General features: G+C 50.8%; 1 protein-coding gene across 3 annotated transcripts in view; it reads right to left on the reverse strand.

The window, feature by feature from the left end:
• The window catches only part of ERGIC1 (endoplasmic reticulum-golgi intermediate compartment 1), a 103,220-nt gene extending 83,400 nt beyond the window's left edge, over positions 1-19,820 (reverse strand). For 2 of the 3 annotated variants that reach the window (XR_007153215.1, XM_047863686.1), the window contains exons 1-2: positions 19,662-19,820; positions 18,911-19,000 (exon numbers count right to left, since the gene is read on the reverse strand). Coding sequence is in view for 2 of the 3 variants with exons in the window: in XM_047863686.1 (XP_047719642.1) it covers positions 18,911-19,000; positions 19,662-19,681 (110 nt within the window). In the remaining variant the exon portion in view is untranslated. The remainder of the gene's footprint in view (positions 1-18,910; positions 19,001-19,661) is intronic. The other variant, XM_047863796.1, reaches the window with a different exon arrangement.
• Between the last annotated feature and the right edge of the window lie 2,381 nt (positions 19,821-22,201).

Genomic DNA, 22,201 nt, shown 5'->3' on the forward strand with positions numbered 1-22,201 from the left:
TTTATTTGGTTCTTAAATGGCTTTTGTAACAAATCACATATGGAATAATAACAACAAATGTGTCTTCACTGGACCCTAAGAGTGCTACACGACTGCTTCTAGAATTTTCACGTTACTAGAATTTCACCATTATATTCTCCCTACCTCACAGCTGAGGAAACTGAATCAACTGGGGCCAGAGCACAAACGTGGAGTTCCTGCGTGGGGTTCCACTCTCCTGATCACTACAAAGCCCCAGAGAGGCTGCTTAAAATACAGAGGCCAGGGCCCTGATGCCCCACATCACAATCTCCAGGTGGGGCCATGGGAATCCGAATTTTAACCAGCAAATTGCCCCCAGCCAGCTGGGCAGACTGTGATTCCTTGGGCCTCAATTTTCCCAACTGTGAAATGGGCAACTCCTTCCTTACAGGGCTACGATGGGGGACCAATGAGGGAAATGCTGGGTGTGTGTTCTAAAAACAGTGGAGAGGGGGTGCCCGGGTGACTCAGTCATTTAAGCGTCCAATCCAACTTCGGCTCAGGTCATGATCTCAGTCTGTGAGTTTGAGCCCCGTGTCAGACTCTGTGCTGACAGCTTGGGGCCTGGAGCCCGCTTCAGATTCTGTGTCTCCCTCTCTCTCTGTCCCTTCCCAGCTCACGCTCTCTCTCTCAAAAACAAATAAACATTTAAAAGAATTAAAATAAAGTAAAAAATAAATAAAAACAGTGGAGAGGAGCCTGGCAGGAGGTTCCACTGAGGAAGCAGCAGACCCAGGAGCCACTCACAAGTCACGACCTTGCTCGGTCCAGCTCACTTGATAGACATTCCTACATATGACAGCTTCTGCGCAATATCCGTCCAGGCGACACGTGCACATGGCAAACCAGTTAAGCAGGGTGGACACCAAGTCCACATCCCACACCCCCACACTCGGGAGCCCCATACTATGACACCAGCTGGGGCACTGATGGCCACCCCACGGGCCTTCAGAGCTGTCATTCAAACGCAGCTGCAATTCAAACTCTGCTCACTTGCCATGCGACACATTTGTTACTGTGCCTAGTACTGTCCTAGGTCTAGGGGACCCAGCAGCGACCACAGTACGGCAAGGCACTGGCAGCCTGGGGGGAGACTCAGAGACCAAGCTCTTAACCCCAGTCTCTGCTCCATCCCAAAAGGCCACTGGCTCCTTCCAAGGGGGACCTCCCTGCCCGGGACCTTGGTGTCCGTTGTGGGCCTGAGGCCCACAGGAGGACCCTGGGCGGTGGTGGATGATACTGGCCAGCAGAAACCAGGTCTGCCGACACAGGGTACCTGGACAGAACGCACTAGCACTTTGGAAAATGAAAAGCCACCTCTGGGCCTCATTCTCCTCCTCTCTCCTCTTTCGGCATGGAGTGTCCTTAATAGAATCTTTAAGCACTGGGCTCAAAAGCAGAGGCATGAGAAAACTCGGCCCCCAGCCCCAACGATGATGACAATACACCTGATTATTTGGCAATTTTGAGCAGGAGTAGACTCAATTACACTAGTCTCTGGGATTTCTAGGCACAGGACGATCTCCCCAGGAACCTTTCCAGACCATCTCCAGACCAACCAGAAAATTTTAGGCAAATTTCCTCTTTGGGGATGGGATTATTAGCCACTGATATTTAGAATGCTTACCAGCTGTCAGGGCATACATATGAACGACCCATCATTCTTGTTTTGCAAATCAGGAAAGTGAGGCACAGAGAGGTTTAGTAACTTGCCCAAAGTCACAGAGCTGACAAGTGGAACACTTGAACCCAGGCAGTCTTTCTCAGGAATCTGATTCTTCATCTCCATTTCTTCTCTATTAGGTTAAATCTAGTTGGCTTCTTGCAAGAATATCCTCACATTTCAGAGAGGTTCACAGGATGCCTGAAGCCCTGAACCCAACTCACCTCCCTGTCCAGGCCCTGGGCTCTGATCCCAGCTCATGCACCTCCCTACCCACTTATGGTCCCAGCACTCTGCCCAGCCCACCTTCTGCCTGTGGCCTGTTTCCTCCCAGACTGCTCTGTGCCCATAAGCTGGCCTATTAAGAACTAGGACGGAGGTCTCAAAAACTAAGGGGAGACTGCTGGGTACAAGGCAACAGGGAGTGGGGACGCATGCGGCCACTCCTTAGCGACAGCTACGTCTGCCACCTGGCCACTGAGGCCAGGGAGCCCCCACTTTTCTGGAGGCGATGATAATTCAGATTTTTATGTGAAATCTCCTAACTTGAAAATGCTGGCATTTAAGGGGCACCTGGGTGGCTCAGTCGGTTAAGTGTCCGACTCTTGGTTTCGGCTCAGGTCATGATGATCTCACGGTTCGTGGGATCAAGCCCCGTGTCAGGCTCTTGCTGTCAGCACACAGCCTGCTTGGAATTCTCTCCCTGTCTCTACTGCTCCCCAGTTTGCATGCCAGCGTGCTCTCTCTCAAAGCAAAATAAGTAAACTTAAAAAAAAAAAATGCTGGCATTTAATTCAGTTTAAAAGAACGTGGGGATGAAAGAGTATCTGTGATGGGGCAGAATTCAACCCCCAGTGCTACCAGTTCAGTCTCTGCGTTAGCAAAGCAAGCCTGTCAGGAAGTTTCATAAACGGGGGAAGGAAAGACAGGGGCCATGACACTGAATTAGGACTTACTATGAGCCAGGAGCTGCTAGAGGGAGGTTCTCTCCTTAACTCTTCTCAGCAACCCTGGGGCGGGGGGTTGGGGGGTGGGGTGGTCAGGATTCATGTCCCCATTGTCAACCAGAAAGCAGGCTCAGAGAGATGAGGTGAGCTGCCCAAGGACACACACAGCGTGGGTGGACACGCCAGGATCCAAAGCCCAGCTGTCCCAGGTGCAGCATGCAACGGCAGTTCTAGAACAAGCTGAGTCCAGGGTGGCTGACGCGTCATGCTCCAGTGAGTACGGGACAGGCAGAGGTCCAAGTGGGGTGACGTGCCTGTGTGGCCCCGCTGCAAGGGGTCTGACCCAGGGCGGGGCAGAGGTGGGTGGGTAAGCCCTCTCGCACCTCCTTTGACTCAGGGTTAACTCAGCTCTGACAAACCACCTGGCTTTGAGTGTAACCCAGTTTTATAGCTTGGACAACCAAAGCTGAGTTGGGGAAAGTCGGGCAGGTCTGCGAGCGAAACCAGCCCCCTGCCACCTGGCTTGCTCTCAGGGCCCCTCAGCTCTCAGACTCTTGGGTCCCCCCAACTCCAAAACCAAGGGGCTGGCTCCATCCATCTCGAGGACCTCCCAGCTCCCATAGTTACTGATTCTAATCAGCCTAGAACCTTAACACACACCACCGCTAGAGCAAATCACTTGACCTCAGTTGACGCGCCTGCAAAATGGGGAAGTAAAAGCCCCCACTGCACGGGTTTGTTGTTAAGAAGCGAATAGGATAACCTATTTATGGCGTGTAGCACTGTGCCCCATGCCCAGGAGACACTCAGTAAGTTTACTTACTCAGTTTACGTCTACCATCACCTCACCCCTAGCTGTCTAGCACCTGCAGCTTCTCACTTCCCTCCTTCCAAAAACATCTGGCTGCAGAGAATAGCTTAGGTCTAGGTCTCTGTACCAGGGACAGAGGGGTCAAAACTCATGGTCGTGTCATTGGGAAGGGTCTGAGGGCTTAACTAGCACTCACCAAGATGCAAACACTCCTACGGCAAGCTAACAAAGATGGGATTCAAGTTCAGGAAAGCTGTGCTCCTGAGGCCCCTTTCCAGCTGTGTGAACCCTCTGAACCCCAGTGTCCTCATCTGCAGTGAAAACAATCATCTCCAGACCACGCTTCGTCGTCTAAGGTCTTTCTAAACTCTTAAGTCCCTGAGTCAGAACAGTGAAGCCTTCCTTGGGCTTTTCCCAGCCTACCTGACGCTAAGAATCACTGAGGACACTTCGAAAACGTAGACTCTTAGGCTCCCCCTGGACCAGATAAGGCCATGGGTAGGGACACAGAGCTGAGGTGACTAGGGAAACCTGCCCATTCTAGACTGAAATTGAAAATGGACAAGCTGAGCCTCCGGGGTCAGGTATCTAACAGAAGCATCATTTTGGGGAGGTCAGAAAGCCTTGAGTTTAGTTACTTTGCTAGCTGTGTGACTTTGGGCCAAGCCCTCAACCATTCTGAGCCTGTTTGTTCAAAATGTGAACGATCAGGCTGAAGCCCCAAGCTGGGGTGAGCAAGGAAGGTCAGGTGTCCTCTCCCTCCCAACTTCCCCACCTCAGGTTCAGGGGGCTAACATGCCATTTCAAGCAAGTGAGCCAGTGAGGGCGGGGGATATCCGGTGGCCTCCCGTTAGGACTGGCAGCCGGCCACCCATTCCCACTTTGGGCAGGGTCTGAGTAATGTGTGTCGTCCCCATTCCTCAGGACATTCGGAAGGGAACGTTTTCCATTCTCACTGCTAGAGACGTAAGTCCTTTCAGACACACTTACACCCTCAGGAGAAAACTAGAAACTTCCCCAAATGCAGAGATAAGGCAGCAAAGCACCCAATCCCAGTGGAGCTGGACCCCTCTGCCAAGTGCTGGGGGACGGGGAGCCTCACCTTGTTTGGGGTTCTGAGCTGTTTCATGGAAGGTGTGAGGTGGTGAGAGCATGGGCCCCATCCCGAGACTTAGGATCTGACTCCAGTTGCACCGGCCCCCTCCTCCCTGCCTCTCTTTCATTTGATAAATATTTTCTCAGCGCCTGCTGTGTGTAGACCCTGACCTCACCACCAGGACCCAGTGATGAGCAAACAGGTTTGGTCCCTGCTCTCAAGAGCTTAGACTCCATCCACACAGAATGTTAAATGACGAAGCGCACACACAGATCATTACAACTGTGTTAAGTGATCTGAAGGACGTCTCCAGGTATGATAACAAGGTTCAGCCAGGGAAGGGGTGGGAGGCGACCCAAATCAGACTGAAGAGGCAGTTGAGGAGGATCTCTGTGGAGGTAGAGTGCCAGATGGCCAAGCTAATCTGGTTAGTTCCTCCTCCACAAAGTCTCTACTGCCCCATCTACTTGTCCTGCCTTCTCAGTACTCCCCACAACGGAGAAGAACTTTTTATGCCATTGTCGTCTGCCCATATCCCCCCACTAGCCTGGAAGTGTTACGAAGGTAAAGACAAAGTCAGTCTTGTTTTCCCTGGAATCTTCCCCAATAAATCTTTAAATGAATGAATGAACAGATGGATGGATGGATGAATGAACCCCACTTCCCTGGGCCTCCACCTCCTCCTCTCCACTATGGGAATAACAATACCTTTTGGCCCCGTGCCTGGAGGCCCTGGGCACACTGCCTGTTCTCAATGGGCGGAGCTTGGTGTTGCTATAATTGAGGAGGGTGGGACATCAGGGGCGGGGAATTAGGAGAGGAAGCTGACACCTCTACTCTGTGAACAAATCACTCTGAGGACTCCGCCCCAGTCAAGAGGGCAAGACGACGTCAAACAGGCATGCCAGGACACACGGGGAGCCTTCCCTTCAACAGCACACAGCTAAGCAGTCCCCCAGGTGCCAGTACCAACTGATGCTGTCACCGGACAAATTTATTTCACCCACTGGGCCAGCGAGTGGGTGACGTTCCCAAACAGGCCCAGGCTGCCTTCTGATTTCCTGGCTCCTCAAAGCAGGCCTGGGAGGCTGGCACTCCTGTGCGAACACAGCCACGTGCACCAGGCGGGTGACAGAGAGCTGGGAGAGCAGCAGGAATACACAAAGCCCTGGCCCGGTGCAGTCACACCTCTCAGAGGAATCCTTCCCTAACCAAGGACGGCAGCCAGGGACAGAGGAAGGAGCACTCAAATCTGCTGTATGGCCTTGGTGGCAGGGGTGTGTGTTGGGGGGGAGGGTTGGGGGGGATGGAGAGGGTCATGTCCTGCCCTGGGCCTCAGTTTCCCCAGATCAAGGTGCAAACTGTAAAGTGGTAAGGGCTACGAGGTGAAAGGGTGCCTCTCATCCACCTCTCCCTGCACCAAGTTTTGGATCTGTACATATTGTGGGCTAGTTGTCCCCTAAGCCCGCATTCCCCGCCACGGGTGTGACCTAGGGTGATTTCAGATAATATTGGGGGGGGGGGAGAGGAGGGGAGACCTGGCAGTTAGGTGGCATTAGACTTCACAGTGTGGTTAATCCCTGCTGAGCTGTCATCTGAACATTCTGCGAACACTGAAGAGGTCTTGGGCGGTGCTATTCCATGGGCAGCCTCTCATCTTTCCGGCACTGGCCAGTATCCCTTTTCTAACAGACTCGACAATTTTGGCAGACACAAGGTAGTGAGAACGGGACAACCCGGCAATTATTTGTCTCTACTTATGGCAGGGGATACTGTTCTGCCATTTTCTTTTCTTTTCTTTTTTTATAATGTTTTTTTTATTTTTGAGAGAGAGAGAGAGAGAGAGAGAGAGAGAGAGAGAGAGAGCATGAGTGGGGGAGGGTCAGAGAGAGAGGGAGACACAGAATCCGAAGCAGGCTCCAGGCTCTGAGCCATCAGCACAGAGCCCGACGCGGGGCTCGAACTCACAAACCGCGAGATCATGACCTGAGCCGAAGTCGGACGCTCAACCGACTGAGCCACCCAGGCGCCCCTGTCTGCCATTTTCAAAGATGTTATAAAGCTACCTCTTATAAATAAGAATATTAAGTTAAAAAACTGAATACTTTCGAGAAACGTTAAGTAAATAATACATGTTGTTTAGGAATATGCCCCCAAATTATGTACCTGGGACCAGAATGGTGGAAGGCTGAGAAGTAGTAGCTGGAGTTACAGCCTCTGCCAGTGACAGGCAAATCTAAGCCCACCCTTTTCTCTTCCTCCCAGCACCTCACCCACCTGGATCTCCTGACCACTCCCACAGCTATGTGGGTGCGGGTCCCCAGTTCAGGATGGAAGTGATGGTGCCACATCCACACCTTCCACCTAGCCCTCCACATCCTTCTCTCCCCAGTGCCAGGCCTGGGAGAGGATCCAACACACCCTTGGGGAAGACAGAGCCACAAGATGGAAGGAACCTGGGTCTCTGGGAACCTGTGAGGGGCGGAGCATCCCCAGCTACGCTGGGACTTTACATGAGTGAGAAATGAACTTCTGTTGCATTAAATCACTGTGATTTTCAGGTTGTTTATGGAGTGTAACTGACTTAGGCTGATACAAAGAAGCCATCTCTAGTCCAATCTCCTGACAACCTGGAAATCTTCTATGACAGTCTAGATTTCCTGGTGCTTTTTTCCTGTAGCAAATAATTACTGAGCACCTAACAGATGCCAGGGGTCTTAAGGGTTTTACAGAGACAAGCTCAATTAGGCCTCATGACAATCCTGGGAGCCGCACACTACTGATTATTTGCAGTTATGACTGATAACTTGCCTTGCAATGAGGCAAATGAGGCTCAGAGGTGTGAAGCATCTTGCCCAAAGTCAAACATGTAGGAAGCAGTGCAGCCGAAAATTGAACCCAGGACTGTTGGAAATAGACAAAGCCCTTCCTTTGCCACAATGCCATGTGCTTCTGCAAAGCACATCACCCGGGGAATGCCATGTCCTATGTGCCAGTCCCTAGGCTGGGTCCTGCAGGAGAGAGCACAAGGGTGACACTGTCACAGACTGCAGTCCTTTGAGCCAGAGAGGAAGGAGCAAGGGAGGCACGTAGCAGAGAACCAGAGGGTGAGAGGAGGGGCTGGTATGGTCAGGGAGGGCATTGCCACTCAGGAAGAACAGGAAGGGCTTCCTGGAGGAGGCAGTGCTTAAGGCTGGCTGTGGGGGGTGGTGAGATTTCAGCTGGTGGAGACAAATAGGGAGATGCTGTCTCATCCAAGCCAACAGCCACCTCCTGGATCCACAGGAATTGGCTCAGGACAAACCACCACCCTGTGTACTGTTAGGGGGCCTAGAAGACTGTGAGACAAGTCATTAAAACACCTCCCTGCATGGAATGAAATACTCCTAGTGCTTTCAAACTTTCTCTTACAGGCTTCGTTCTTAGCTCTTCCTTCAAAGCTCCTAGGGTCTAAGGGAAAGAATGGATCATAGTGTCAGGCTGCTCCAAGCCATGATGATACCTCTGACCTCCTCCAACGTGACAGGTGGTTCCCACTGCAGTGCCCTTCCCTACAGGGGGCCAACTCCACAGTGAGGAAGGTAGAGAAAAAGACTGCTGATCAAGAGGAACCTAGGGGGCTCAGTCGGCTGAGCGTCCGACTTCAGCTCAGGTCATGATCTTGCGGCTCGTGAGTTCGAGCCCGGCATCGGGCTCTGTGCTGTCAGCTCGGAGCCTGGAGCCTGCTTTGGATTCTGGGTCTCCCTCTCTCCCCTATTCGTGTTCTGTTTCTCTCTCTCAAAAATAAATAAAACATTTTTTTAAAGAAAAAAAACAAAAAGAAAAACAACACAGGGGTGGCCTGGCAATGTTGCCTGACCCAGCTGAAGGCCAACACCCCCACTGACACCACGTGGTACCCGGAAAGGATGCACTGAGAAAGGCACTCCATCCATAACCCAGTCTGATCATAAGAACACATCAGACAAATCCAGACTGGAGGACATTCTTGAGGACACCTGGACAGTGCTCCTCAAGGCTGCCAAGGCCATGAAAGACAAGGACTGAGGAATTGCCTTCAACCATAGGAGACTGGGGAGACGTGACCACTGGATGCAACGTAGGATCTTGGATTGAATCCCAGCGCAATGAAAGGACATTAGTAGAAAACAGGTGAAATCCAGATAAAGTTCGGATTTTAGTTAATAATAATGTACGGATATCAACCTTTTAGGCATAACAGATGTGGTAATGTTTGGTGTGAACCACGGGGAGAGCTGGATAGGGTATGTTTATGGGGGTCCATACTATGTTTACAAATTTTCTGGAAGTCTAAATTATTCCAAAATAAAACAGTGTGTTTAATTTAAAAGAGAAAGGGAAAAGCAAATGCCAGAACTAAAACAAGTCTCATGAGTTTGGGGGCTGGGGGGAGGATTTCTCTGTTTGGCCCAGTGCTACATCCCCAGCTTCTAGAACGGAGCCTGGCACACAGTAGGGCCCCAATAAATATGTTCAATGAACAAGTGACTCCGCCTCTGCAGTCCACTCCTGCCTCTGACAGGGGCTCCAGAGACCAGCTCCACTCGCTCCCCACAGGAAGGGCTGCACCCCTCTGCTTGGCTCCCCAGAAGCGGCTCACTGGTGGTAATCTCCTGCCCACAGATGCATATGGTGACAGGAAATGATCACCCAGGTCCAGCCTCCTCTCCAGTGACCCGGAGCCCCTCCAAGGCTTCCAAAGAAACAAACTGTAAACACAACTAACTAGATGGCAGGTAACATCAGGTGTGTCCACGGAGAGGCCCCAAGAAATTCAAGAAACTCGCCTTCAGGACACAGGAGGGTTGTTAAGAAAGCCAGCTCTAACACAGAGATGAGCTGTGTCACCCGCAGATTATGTGACCTTGGCCAAGTCCTGTCCCTTCTTTTTGCCCAGCATCCTCACCAGGCAAACGGGAATAATAAGTGGCTCTTCCTCGATGTGAGGATCAACTGAGGGCATCCAAGAAAGGCCATTAGCCTGGCACTTGAAAAACGGGGACTACTGTAGGCACGGCTGTTACCACAGCACAGCCCTGGGAGGTCACGTGAAAGATACAGCCGGTGATCTGGAGCAAGTTGAGCTCTGGCCTGCCCTGAGACCACCGGAGAGGAAAGTCCAGGCCACAGGCGGAGCCAGCAGTGTCGTCCCAGGACCATCCACTGGGGGGAAGCCCCGTGGTCCAAGGCTGCCTCTGCCCAAACCCATGGGTCCCTCACTTCTCTGCCTTGGGCTCCAAGGCCAGGTCCCATAGACCACCTCTGAGAGTCCCGGGGGCTCTGCCCCAAGCCCTGTCCACCCAGCTAGTGCGTGGTCACACTGCTGTGTGTGACATACACGGGCTGCGTGCTGTCAGCCACAGGCCACTGTCAGCCCTAGGAAGGTGTGGATTTGGCCCAGTATCATGTTCAACAAAAATAAAACTGGAAATGCTTACGAGCCATTTTCCCACAACTTCTAAGATTTCCATCCTTTCCTGAGACACTGGGCAATGTGAGGAGCAAAGAACCCCAGAGCTACACTGGAGCTGCCCCTTCCTGATGGGAGGGCTGCTCTCCCGTGGGCCACAGTGCACACCACATCACCCACCGAGCTACCTGCCTGGGCCCCGGAGGCTTCCGGGTATGCCACCAACCCCTTTCTCTCTCACCACAGGTCAATGCCCTGGTGTCTAGGGTCCCCGTGTGGGTGCCACTGAGAGAGGGGCAAGCTCTGGGTCAAATCACCCCAGGGGTTCTCACATGAGCGTGTCACTGGCCCTGAGGCCCAGAGGGATGACCCTCTGCTGGGATCTCCCAGGGCTTGGCGAGGAACGTGAGGACAGGGCTGCAGGTGAGATCACGAGGAGGGAGACATGCTCCATTTTCTAGACACACTTGTCTCACGTTCCACACGAGTGCATCTCGTCCTCACGACCACCCTGCAAGGAAAGTGTGGGTGCCCTAGTTTGCAGAGGAGGAAAACTGAGGTTCGTGGATGCCAAGTATCTCGTCTAGGGTCCCCCAGCTAGTAAACGCGGGAAAGGCATTCGAATCCAGACAGATCTGCCAAATGGACCCACCGTGGGCCGTCCTCAGAGGGACTCAGTGCAGAAAAACACTCTGCAGGGGCGGCACACCATGGAGCACTTTCTCCTGAAGATGTGGAGACGCTATCCATGAAGATGTTCTTGGACCCAGCAAAACCTCAAAACAGGCCAAGTATCACCAGGGTCTCCCAAAGGTCTTAAGGGACATCTTGGCTAAATTCTACATGCCAATAACTGCCGGCATGGAAGTGAGACAGAAAAGAGGACAGAAGACCGAGGGGAGAACCATACAAATTAACAATGGCAAAGTATCAGCTAGGCAGGAAGGGCGGCATGTGGTGAAGTACCCTGGCTCTGGAATCAGACCCAAGTTCAAGTCTAATACTGTACTTCCTCAGCTGTGTGCCCTGGGCCAGTCATGTCCCAGCTCTGAGCTGTGGCTTCCTGTTTTAAAACTGAATAAAGATGGGGTGTCTGGGTGGCTCCATTTGGTTTTGGCTCAAGTTAGGATCCCAGGATCACAGAATCGAGCCCCACGTTGGGCTCTGTGCCAAGCATGGAACCTGCTTGAGATTCTCTCTCTCTTTCCCTCTGCTCCTCTCCCCTGATTGTGTGCACACTCCCTCCCTCAATTAAAAAAAAAAAAAAAAAAAAAGGATGCCTTGGTGGCTCAGTCAGTTGAACGTCCAACTCTTGATTTTGACTCAGGTCATGATCTTGAGACTCATGAGATAGAGTCCCACATTGGGCTCTGTGTTGACAGCAGGGAGCCTGCTTGGGATTCTCTCTCCGCACCCCTCCCTCTTTCTTCCTCTCTCTGTCCCCCACCACACATGCACGCTCTTTCTCTCAAAATAAATAAACTTGAAAAAAACCAAAGTGTGCAGTTCAATCGCTTTAAAAATAAATAAGTAAAAAATAAAACTGAATACAGGCAATAATTAACAGAGCAAAAAGGCAACTTTGTCACCAGGAGAACATTTGTGGGCCATAGATCTAAAAAAGGGGTTAATATCCAAAATGCAGAAGAAACTCTTTCAACTCCACAGCAAAACAAAACAGACAAACGAGAAAACAAATAACCTGACCTAAAAGCTGGGCAAAAAACTTAAATCAACGTTTCTTTCAAGAAGATATTCAAATGGGGAACAGGGTATATGAACAGCTGCTCAACATCACTGAGCATCAGGGAAATGCAAATCAAAACCACAACGAAATATCACCTCACACCTGTTAAGATGGCCACTGTCACACGGTAGGTGTTGGCAAGGATGTGGAGAAAAGGCAGCCCTCATGCACTATTGGTCGGAATGCAAACTGGGGCAGCCACTGGGGAAACAGTATGGAGACTCCTCAAAAAATTAAAAATAGAAATACCATAGGATCCAGTAATCCTGCGACTAGGCTCGGTATTTATTCTAAAGAACTGAAATCAGGATCTTGAAGAGATATCTGCACCCCCGTGCTCACTGTAGCGTTATTTACGGTAGCCAAGATGTGGCAACAACTTCAACTGTCCATGGACAGATGGACGGGTAAAGAAAATGTCGTATAGATGTACAGTGGAATATTATTCAGCCTTAAAGTCCTGCCACATGCAACAATATGGATGAACCTTGAGGGGGTTACGCTAAGTGAAACAAGCTAGTTACAGAAGGACAGATAGACACGAATCCACTCACATGAGGTATGTGACACCATTAAACTTATAGAAATAGGCAGTAGAATGGTGGGTGCCGGGGCTGGGGAAAGGGGGAAATGGGGAGTTGTTCTTCAAGGGGTAGAAAGTCCCAGTCACACAAGATGAGTAAGTTCCAGAGGTCTGCTGAACAACACTGTGCCTATGGTTAACATTACTGCACACTTAAAAATTTGTTAAGAGGGTATATCTCATCTTAAGCATTCTTACCACATAATTTTCAAAAAACTGAATTAGTTGCATGCCCATACAGTGATAGCATGCGCGCTTCCTAGGGTGACAGAACGGTTCTGTATCCACATGAGGGCAGGGGTGGCTACATGATGTAAGGTCTTGAATTTCATAGAAGAGTACACAAAAAGAAAAGCCAGTTTTTCGGTATGTTAATTAAAAAAAGAAAATAAATTGCTAATAATACTAATAATTGTATCTCGTGGGGCCAGGGTGACTTAAGTCCAGTGACGGGCCCAGCAGAGTCCTCACCCATGACAAGCTGAGGAACTGTCAGGCACAGCTAGTGAAATCCTCCTCCAAAGAGATTCTAGCCCCTAGCCTCGAATGCAAGAGAGAAAAGCTAATGCCATGGAGGGGCTGCCACAACATCAGGACCCAATGTTTCAGGGATCGTGACCGTACTTTGGTTTCATGACGGCCAGGCCTCTCGTCTCCAATAGGGTTTCCACCTTTTGGAGAGACAGAACATTTGATCCATTTCAAACGGATCTTGCTTCCTGTCCAGCTGTGCTGCCCAGTAGGTTATAGGAGGGAGGAGCTCAAGGGGAGGATTACACTATCAGGGGTACGCTGGTCCCCAGGGCCCCTTGACACACCGGCTGTGGGATCCATCATCTCTGAGGTCGATTTCCCCGGACGGAAATCAGGCATAATAACGCTTCCCCCTCAGGGAGAGTAGATTCGCAAAGCACCTATGTATCCCCTAGCTCTCGACAGTACGGGGAACCTTGAGTTTCTCCTGCCTCTCCCAATGGACAAGACTTTTTAAAACAAATACATGCTAGTGTTAGAGGGTTTTTTCCTGTCCTATACTTTTCCTGCATATAAAACCAATGTAATTAAGCTAACAGACCTGAATGTTCAAGTGGACAAGAGACAATTAGGCTAATTACTACTTCCTTAAAGGATCAGTTAGGGCTGTCTCCCACACTATCTTTGAGAAAGGGTACTGGGTGCCCCATGAACAACACGGTGGCTTGGACAATCAGTTTGGCAAAAGCTGCGCTGAACCAAGTGACTTGGTTTCCCCTCACTCAGGATTTCTTAGCATCTTTAGAAAGGTACATGCGTGTTGTGAGTCCACAGGTGGGGGCACAGTACGGAGCACTGACTGAGAGGGGCTGTGTCAAGTCAGGCATCCAGAGCAGGGCTTTGGCAACCTTACCACACATCCAAACCACCTGGGGGGTCTTATTAAACCACAGATGCACATTCGGGGTGGGCACTGAGATTCTGCATTTCCCACAGGCTCCTGGGTGACACTGAAGCTGCTGGTCTGGGGACCACACTCTCAAGAGCAAGGACATCAGTGGAAAAGTAAGACCACTTATTGACCACTTTACTGGTGAGGAACAGTCCCAGCATAGGGAAGTGACTTGCTGAAGGTCACACAGAAGTGACAGGTGGGACTAGATCCGCTCCCCAGCCTTCCCTCCAAATACCTACTCCACCCTCTGGCTGCCCTACAGCTCTTGGCCCTGCTCCCCACTAGTTCTCCGATTTTGAGCAATTTTCCTAGTCTCGGTTGTGCGCTGGAGTCATGTGAGGGTCTTTAAACTATACAAATGCCTGGGCCCCTCCTCCTCAGATCCTGATTATTGGGTCTGAAGTGTAGCCTGAGTTGGGGAATTGTTTTAAACTCTGCCAGTGGTTCTAATGCAGAGCCAGTGTCGAGGATCACTGAGGCAGAGGTGAGCATCACCCCAAATGCCCTCCTCACGCCCTGCCTGCCCCTCTAATGCCTGATGAAAACAGCCCAGCAGCAACTCCAAGACAAAACGTGAAAGGATTACCGGATGGGAAGTGGCACTTAACGAGGCCACAGCTGGCTAAAGCCCCGTCTCAAGACATTAGGTATCATAGTCAGGAATCCAAACTGCCTTGAGAGGACAGATTTTTCCATATTAGCCTATGTCCAGGTGAGCAGGTAAACTGATGTTCTATGCTTTAAAGCCCCAGTGGCCAAAGTGGGAAAATCTGGACCCTCCAGAGTGAGATGCTCTAAGTTAGTGCAAGACCCTTTAACTGGCATCTTTAAAGACAATTTCCAAATCAGGTGTCAGACCAAATGAGGCTGGTAAAAAAAAAAGGGGGGGGGGGTGAGGGGGGGAAGCTAGTGACTTTAAGCTTTTTAATATGCACTGTAGGGAAAGAATTAGAGATGAGAAACCCAATGAATCCAGTTAAAGGAGATATCCATTCTCTCTGCACTTGGTGAACGGAAGGGGAAAAGCTTGAGAGAGGAGCCTACAGCATACAAGTGCGGCTCTGGAGCCAGACGGCAGCATTCCACCCCGAGCATCTTCTGCTGACCCACATTGTTCCTGAACTCTGCTGCACCTCAAGTGGCTTAGCTGTAAAGTGGGACAACAACAGGGTCTGCCTTGTAGGGGTGCTGTGGGATTAAATGAGTGGATGCACATAAGATCCTTACAACAGTGTCAGGCACTAGGAACACAAAACACATAAACACATAACACTGGCTTGATTTTCACATCGTTTTTCCTCTGGTCTAATCATTTCCCTTTTGACCTCATTTTTAAGCCCGTGTGTGTGTGTGTGTGTCCTTTTTATTTACTTTTGAGAGAGAGACAGAGAGAGAGAGAGAGAGAGCATGCCCGTGAGTGGGACAGGGGCAGGGAGAGTGGGAGACAGAATTCCAAGAAGGCTCCACACTGTCAGCACAGAGCCCGACGCCAGGCTGGAACTCACGAACTGTGAGATCATGACCTGAGCCTAAACCAAGAGTCAGAGGCTTCACCGACTGAGCCAGCCAGGCACCCCAGCCCATTTATATTCTTTAAAAATTGATGTAAAGTATGTTTCTGTCAGTTTCCTCGAGTAATTTCTGGAATGAGGCAGGATAAAGATACAGACACTCATGATAACTACTATATGCTGAGTGTTAACTACGTGCTCAGAGCCCCCTGTGGCGGCTGGGGCTTAGCTTGGTATGGGGAGTGAGGAGGGCTCAGGGTCTGCAGGGCCCCACTCAGATAAAGCCACATGAGGAGCTAAGGAATTCATACTTGATCCTCAGAGCAACGGGCCTTGTTTGAAGGTTGAAACCAGGACATGAGAAAATCAGGTTAACTGTGGAAAGCTCACTGTAAAAAAAAAAAAAAAAAAGGTCAACTTTGGGAAGCTCATTCAGGGTTCCTGAGGAAGCCTGGGGTCTCCTGGAGGGATGCCAAGGTAGGAGGCAATGGAGGCCAAACCAAGGCACCGCAGCAGGGCTGGCTGGCATCATGGGCGTGTGACCTACACAGTCACATAGGATCCCGCGCTCCTAGGGCTCCACGCTTATTTTAATGTTCTGCTGTGGCTGTCCTGAAATTCTCAATACGTTTCCAGCAAGAAGTTATGCCATTTTCATTTTGCACAGGGTCCCACAAATTATGTAGCTGGCCCTACCTTGCAGGGATACCTCGTTTGCCCCTACGTCTACACTACCAGGTGAGGCAGTGAAGGTTACTTGTCTTTAAAATGAAGAAACCGGGGGCGCCTGGGTGGCGCAGTCGGTTAAGCGGCCGACTTCAGCCAGGTCACGATCTCACGGTCCGTGAGTTCGAGCCCCGCGTCAGGCTCTGGGCTGATGGCTCAGAGCCTGGAGCCTGTTTCCGATTCTGTGTCTCCCTCTCTCTCTGCCCTTCCCCCGTTCATGCTCTGTCTCTCTCTGTCCCAAAAATAAATAAACGTTGAAAAACAAAAATTTAAAATGAAGAAACGGAGGCTCTGAGAAGGTAAACTGGCCCACGGCATAGCTGGTCAGTGACAGGGCAGCAGCATACCCAGGTCTTGGGGTTTCAACTTGGGGGCCTCCACTGTGGGAAAGTGGCCACCTCTGCCTCTCAGAAAGCAGTGCTCAGGCTTGTCTGGGGCTGGGCTGCAGGAACTGCATTCCACCCCCACCCAAGGCTGAGCTGACCCCTGCCAGCCGGAACTGGGTATGGTCAGAGCCAACGCCCACGGATCTGGGTCCACAAAGCCAGTTCCACAACAGCAACGGGCCAGTGATTAATGAAACAATTCACCAGGAGCAAAGCAAACACAAGTAATCTTTGCAGTCCCAGGATCCCTCCTCTCCCAACCCCCAAAACCAATTTAGAGCCAATTCAAGGAAGGAAGGGGGAGAAAATTCTCCACCAATAGCTCAAAATCTGCCTAGTAAAGGAAGAGTTGACATATCAAAGCACACCATGTCTTTGGCTTCCTTGACAGACTCTGAGAGGCATTTCCAAGGATGAGTTTGGCCCAGGTGCTGTTCCAGGCACTGGAGTTACAACAGAAAATAAAACAGATAAAAATCTTTGCCCTAAGGAGCTCATATTTTAATGGCAGGGAGAAAGAGAATAAGCATAATAATTAAGTGAATTATACAGTGTTAGGACATATAGGTGCTTACATGAAATAACACAAATGATGAAAATAGCGGCCAAAATTTATTGGGTGCTTACTCTGTGTCTAAATGCTTTACACACATTGACTCATTTAATCCTCTCAACAACGGATATTGTTCTCATGCCCATTTCACAGACAGAATACACAGGAGGTAAGTTGTGCAAGGTCCCACATGCAATAAGAAAACAAGAGTACTGATAAGAAAGGGCAGGAGACTGCCATTCCCCCCAGCCTCTTCCTGATTCTGGTTGGTTTTAAGGCACCACAACAGGCAGGAAGCCTGGATTTCTTCCAGGCCTTGAACTGGGAGAGGGGGTCCAATCACAGGGCCCCTTTCTACTCCCCCACAGTTCTTAAGAGATCTAACAGGGCTGTGGGACCCTCCAAGCACTCTCTTTTCTCCCAGAGCTAAGGCTCTGGAGCTAACAGCCCAGAGTGCAAATCCCAACTCCACCAGCTCACCAGTATATGGCCCTGGGCAAACAGCTTCTACCTGGCAGCCTCCCTTTCCTTTGATTTAAAATGAAGATGAAAACTCCCTCTCACAGGTGACAAGAGAACAGACATCAAGTCTGGACCTTGCAGTGCCTATACAGGGGTAGATGCCCCAAGCATGCTGGTTCATACATGCTCCCACTCCTAGGCCGCACGATGCCCTCCTCTCTTCTCTCCAGTGCTGAGAGGGCACGGCCACATATCACCCAGCTCTGTACTGTGGGCCACGTGGCAGAGGGCTGAGCACGGTAAACATCTGATGAACACTGAAGAGGAAGAAGGTACGTGGGGTGGTGGAACCTTCCTTAGAAACTGAGCCCTGGAGTTAATGGATCTTAAAAAGTGCGGGTTGCTAGGCAGAAATGTCTTGTCCTCCAAAGTGCAAATGCAAAGTGGTGAAATCTAGTCTCAACATTCTGTGGTAAGCCCAAGCCCTCAAGAAAACCTATTACAACACCTCATTTAGCTGGGGTCCCCGTGGCACCAGGGCACTCCAAATCTCCAACTCAAGGGGCACCAGGTCAGAAGCTGTTAGTGACCTGGGACCCTGGCCCACCCTTCAGGCTAGTTCTCATGAGGTCCAAGGCAAGACCCTCAACCTGGAGCCTCAACTTCCTTCTTTTAAGATAAGGGGCTAGGTACAGAGTGACAGGATTAAGTGACCAAACGCAGTGATTTATCCAACAAAGTCAAAATCACCAGAACCTACTAAATCACATGGGGACGGGGGAGGGTGTGTGTGGGGGGGGGGGGGGGGGAAGGTCAGGAATCTTTATTATCAAAGGACTGACCCTGAATTCCATCAGAGGGACTTTCTTTGTTTGAAACCGCCCTGGGTCTGCAAGCATTTGTCTGAGACCCTAGTGTGAACCTCTAGGCTTCATGGAAGGGGCAGGAAGCTGGCAGATGTTTTCTAGATGGCATCGGTGCCCAGGACAGGCTAGAGTACCATAACAGCCAATGCGTAAGGGTCACCGCCAGCCTTTCCCTTCTGGGAAGGCTGTCACTTTACCCTGATTTCACTCACACCTGTAGGGAGGGAAAGGGCAGGTGAGGAGGGAGAGAGTTCCCTCCTGCAAGGCATTAGAATCCCTATTTGTGGATGAAGAAATGACCTCATGGAGAAGATCCTCATCTACTAACATCCTCCTTCTGGGCTCTAAACCCTACAGCACCTCTGACTTAAGCGCTTCTCATGCATTCAGTCCTCGCAGGTGAGGACCTTATTTTAGCCCCAGTCTGCAGGTGGTAAGTGTTAGAGATACTGAGAGGGTTCAGACACTTGCCCAAGTTATCCCACCACAGAGCCAAGGGGAGGTCTGAATCCAGAGCCTTCGCCCCTAACCTCTAGAATATACGGAGCTGCTCAGTGGAGGGAGCAGAGCCAGGATCCTAATCCAGCTCTTCTCCTACACTAAAGTCCTGCCATTTTCCTGGCCAACCCCCCCAAAGTGTGTCTGCCTCAGGCCAGGGCATTCCCTGGGGCTCCATACCTCAAGGCAAAGCCTGGTTGGAGACCTCTTCCGAGGCAGGCTTCCAGAAGGCCTAACCCAGCACAACGTGGACCATGAGGCAGCTGGACCCTACAAAGAACCCATTGTAGTGACTGCAGAAAGCCCAGGCCAGACCAGGCTGGGCCCTCTGGGGAGCCCTGCCCATGACTCCTGGCCTCCTCCCCTTCCCCATGGTGCCCCCGTACCCAGAGAACAGGACCCGGACTGGCAGAGGCCTCCTGTGTTGCCCAGGCTGGGGCAGCCTCAGACTATGGAAACCTAAGACCCTCCAGCTGCTGCCAGGCGGTATGGGGCTGCAGACCCCTGCGGACTCACTGGAGGTGCCCCGGACGCACCTGTCAGCAGGGGTAGGGGCCACGAAAAGACTCCACGGACGGACGGCAGGAGGGGGAGGGCTCGTTTGTTCCCATCGGGGGTAGGGGAGTTAATCTGTTTCCCAGAATGGGGGTGGAGATGCGCGTTTGAGTGGTGTGGGGCCAGGCTGAGGAGGGGGCTCGGCGGAGGGGAGGGATGGGCGGCCCGGAGGTGGATGGCTTTGCCAGCCGCTGCACCGGGAGGGGGGGGGGGGCCCTCCGCGGTTCCGGCCGGCTTTGTGTGCTGCAGGGGTCCCGCCCCAGGTCCCCGAGGGCCTGCCGAGGCATGCACAGGGCTGGGGGCCGCTTCTGCCTGCCGGCAAGAGGGGTCCGCGTCGTGCCCGGGCACCCCCTGTGTCCGCGGTCGCCACACTCACCTCCTGAAGTCAAAGGGCATCGTGCCGCCGCTGCCGGGGGTGGGAGCGCTGCAGGCCAGGTGGGCCGCGGCGCCGCGTGGGTCCCAGCCCGCTGCCAACGCCTCCTCCGGCCGCCCCGCCCCCGCGGGCCGCCCACCGCCCCAGACACCCGCCGCTCGCCTCCCGCCGCCGGGAAGTGACGCTCCGCGCAGCCCATTGGGCGCTGTCCACCGCCCCCCGCCGCCCCTTCCGCCGCCCGGTTAAAGGGGCCCGCGGGCGCGTAGGGGGAGGGGCGGACCTTTTGGGGCCGGGGCAGGGAACCCACAGAGACGCATTTCTTCCTTCGAAGCCCCCGCTGTGTTTTCCTTCACTTTCTCTCTATGGCCTCGGGCAAACCTCAGCCTCTCAGAGCCCTGTTGCATTTGTAAAACGGTTTCCTTGAGTTGTAAGGATTAAATTGAATGAATGATCCAGATTTGGGTCGCGCACAGAGTCTAGCTCTGTGACAGGAGGAGATAAGGCAATCCTAGATTTATAAAGTGAACCCACCATCTATTTCCCTGCTGTTGCCTCTCTGGGAAAGACACTTGGCATCTCTGAGCCCCCACCCTTTCCACGTATGCACAAAGAGACTGATGGCATTTGAGGGGCATTTTCCTGGGGGTCAGATAAGAAAGTTGGGAGACTGGCTTAGTGCAGTGCCTGGCACATGATATGGGCACAATCACCCGAAGTGACTGTGGTGGACCAGATAGCTGCCTCTGCCTGCACCTTCTGTTTATGGTTCATTCCAACGGTATTCATTGAGAGGTGGCTGTGAGCCAGGTCCATACAGGACATGCTGGTTGTCTCAGGCAGAGCGAGGCCTGCCCAAGTCTGTGACCTGGCCCAGGGCAGACCTGTCTGAGCCTCAATTTCATCCTGCAAAATTCACACGTAATCAGCACCTCCCTCCAGGATTGGTGGATTAGAAGAGTTGATAGTTGAGGTAACACAAGACTGGTGTAAAGGAAACTAATTCCGAACTTCCCCTGGGGTTCTATTGCTGGCCCCACCTCCAAGGTTTCAGTCATAGGGCTTGAAAAATCCCAGGGGAGGAAGGTGGGGGCTGGTGTTCTAAAAGCAGGACCAGAGGGCAGTTTCCTCATCTATAAAAAGAGGTAAATCATGGTACCTGGTTCCTCTGGGAGGATTCAGAATGCACTGTGACAGCACTATGGGTGGGGGGTGAACTAAAATCTTCCCCTGGAGCATACACTATGGCCTGACCAGTTACCTCTTCCTCCCTCTGACCTCCAGCATTACCTTCCTTCCTTCCTTCCTTTTTCTTTCTTTCTTTCTTTCTTTCTTTCTTTCTTTCTTTCTTTCTTTTCTTTCTTTCTCTCTTTTCTTTCTTTCTCTCTCTCTTTCTTCCTTTCTTTCTCTCTTTTTCTTTCTTTCTTTCTTTCTTTCTTTTCTTTCTTTCTCTCTTTTCTTTCTTTCTTTCTCTCTCTCTTTTCTTTCTTTCTTTCTTTCTTTCTCTCTTCCTTTCTTTTCTTTCTTTCTCTCTTTTCTTTCTTTCTTTCTCTCTCTCTTTCTTTCTTTCTTTTCTTTCTTTCTCTCTTTTCTTTCTTTCTTTCTCTCTCTCTTTCTTTCTTCCTTTCTTTCTCTTTCTTTCTTCCTACCTTTCTTTCTTTCTCTCTCTTCTTTCTTTCTTTCTTTCTTTCTTTCTTTTCTTTCTTTCTCTCTTTTCTTTCTTTCTCTCTCTCTTTCTTTCTTTCTTCCTTTCTTTCTTTCTCTCTTTCTTTCTTCCTTTCTTTCTCTCTCTCTTTCTTTCTTTCTCTCTTTCTTTCTTTTCTTTCTCTCTTTTCTTTCTTTCTTTCTTTCTTTCTCTCTCTCTTTCTTTCTTTCTTTTCTTTCTTTCTTTCTCTCTCTCTTTCTTTCTTTCTTCCTTTCTTTCTCTCTCTCTTTTCTTTCTTTCTCTCTCTTTCTCTCTTTTCTTTCTTTCTTTCTTCCTTCCTTTCTTTCTTTCTCTCTCTCTTTCTTTCTTTCTTTCTTTTCTTTCTTTCTCTCTTTTCTTTCTTTCTCCCTCTCTTTCTTTCTTTCTTCCTTTCTTTCTCTCTCTCTTTTCTTTCTTTCTTTATTTCTTTTCTTTCTTTCTCTCTTTTCTTTCTCTCTCTCTTTCTTTCTTTATTCCTTTCTTTCTTTCTCTCTTTCTTTCTTTCTTCCTTCCTTTCTTTCTTTCTCTCTCTTTTCTTTCTTTCTTTCTTTCTTTCTTTCTTTCTCTCTTTCTTTCCTTCTTTCTACAAGTGGCCTGGCACTTTGAAGTGAGAGAAGGACATCAGCCTGAACTGGAAGTCTGGGGTAGCAAGAAAGGCGAAGGGGCCTTGAGTGGCCTGCCACGGGTCCCAGACCACTGTTTGTGGGGCCTCAGCCCCAACGTATTGAATCAGGTTGCATTTAAAAGCATGATCTCCAAGAGATTTGTTGGCACATTTAAGTTTCAGAGGCACTGCTATAAAGACCTTGCTCCCCGCAAGCAGACTGGGGCGGGGGTTACATTGGCTATTCCTTTTGCCTGG

The sequence above is a fragment of the Prionailurus viverrinus genome, chromosome A1 (assembly GCF_022837055.1).
Source record: "Prionailurus viverrinus isolate Anna chromosome A1, UM_Priviv_1.0, whole genome shotgun sequence".
Classification (NCBI taxonomy): domain Eukaryota; kingdom Metazoa; phylum Chordata; class Mammalia; order Carnivora; family Felidae; genus Prionailurus; species Prionailurus viverrinus.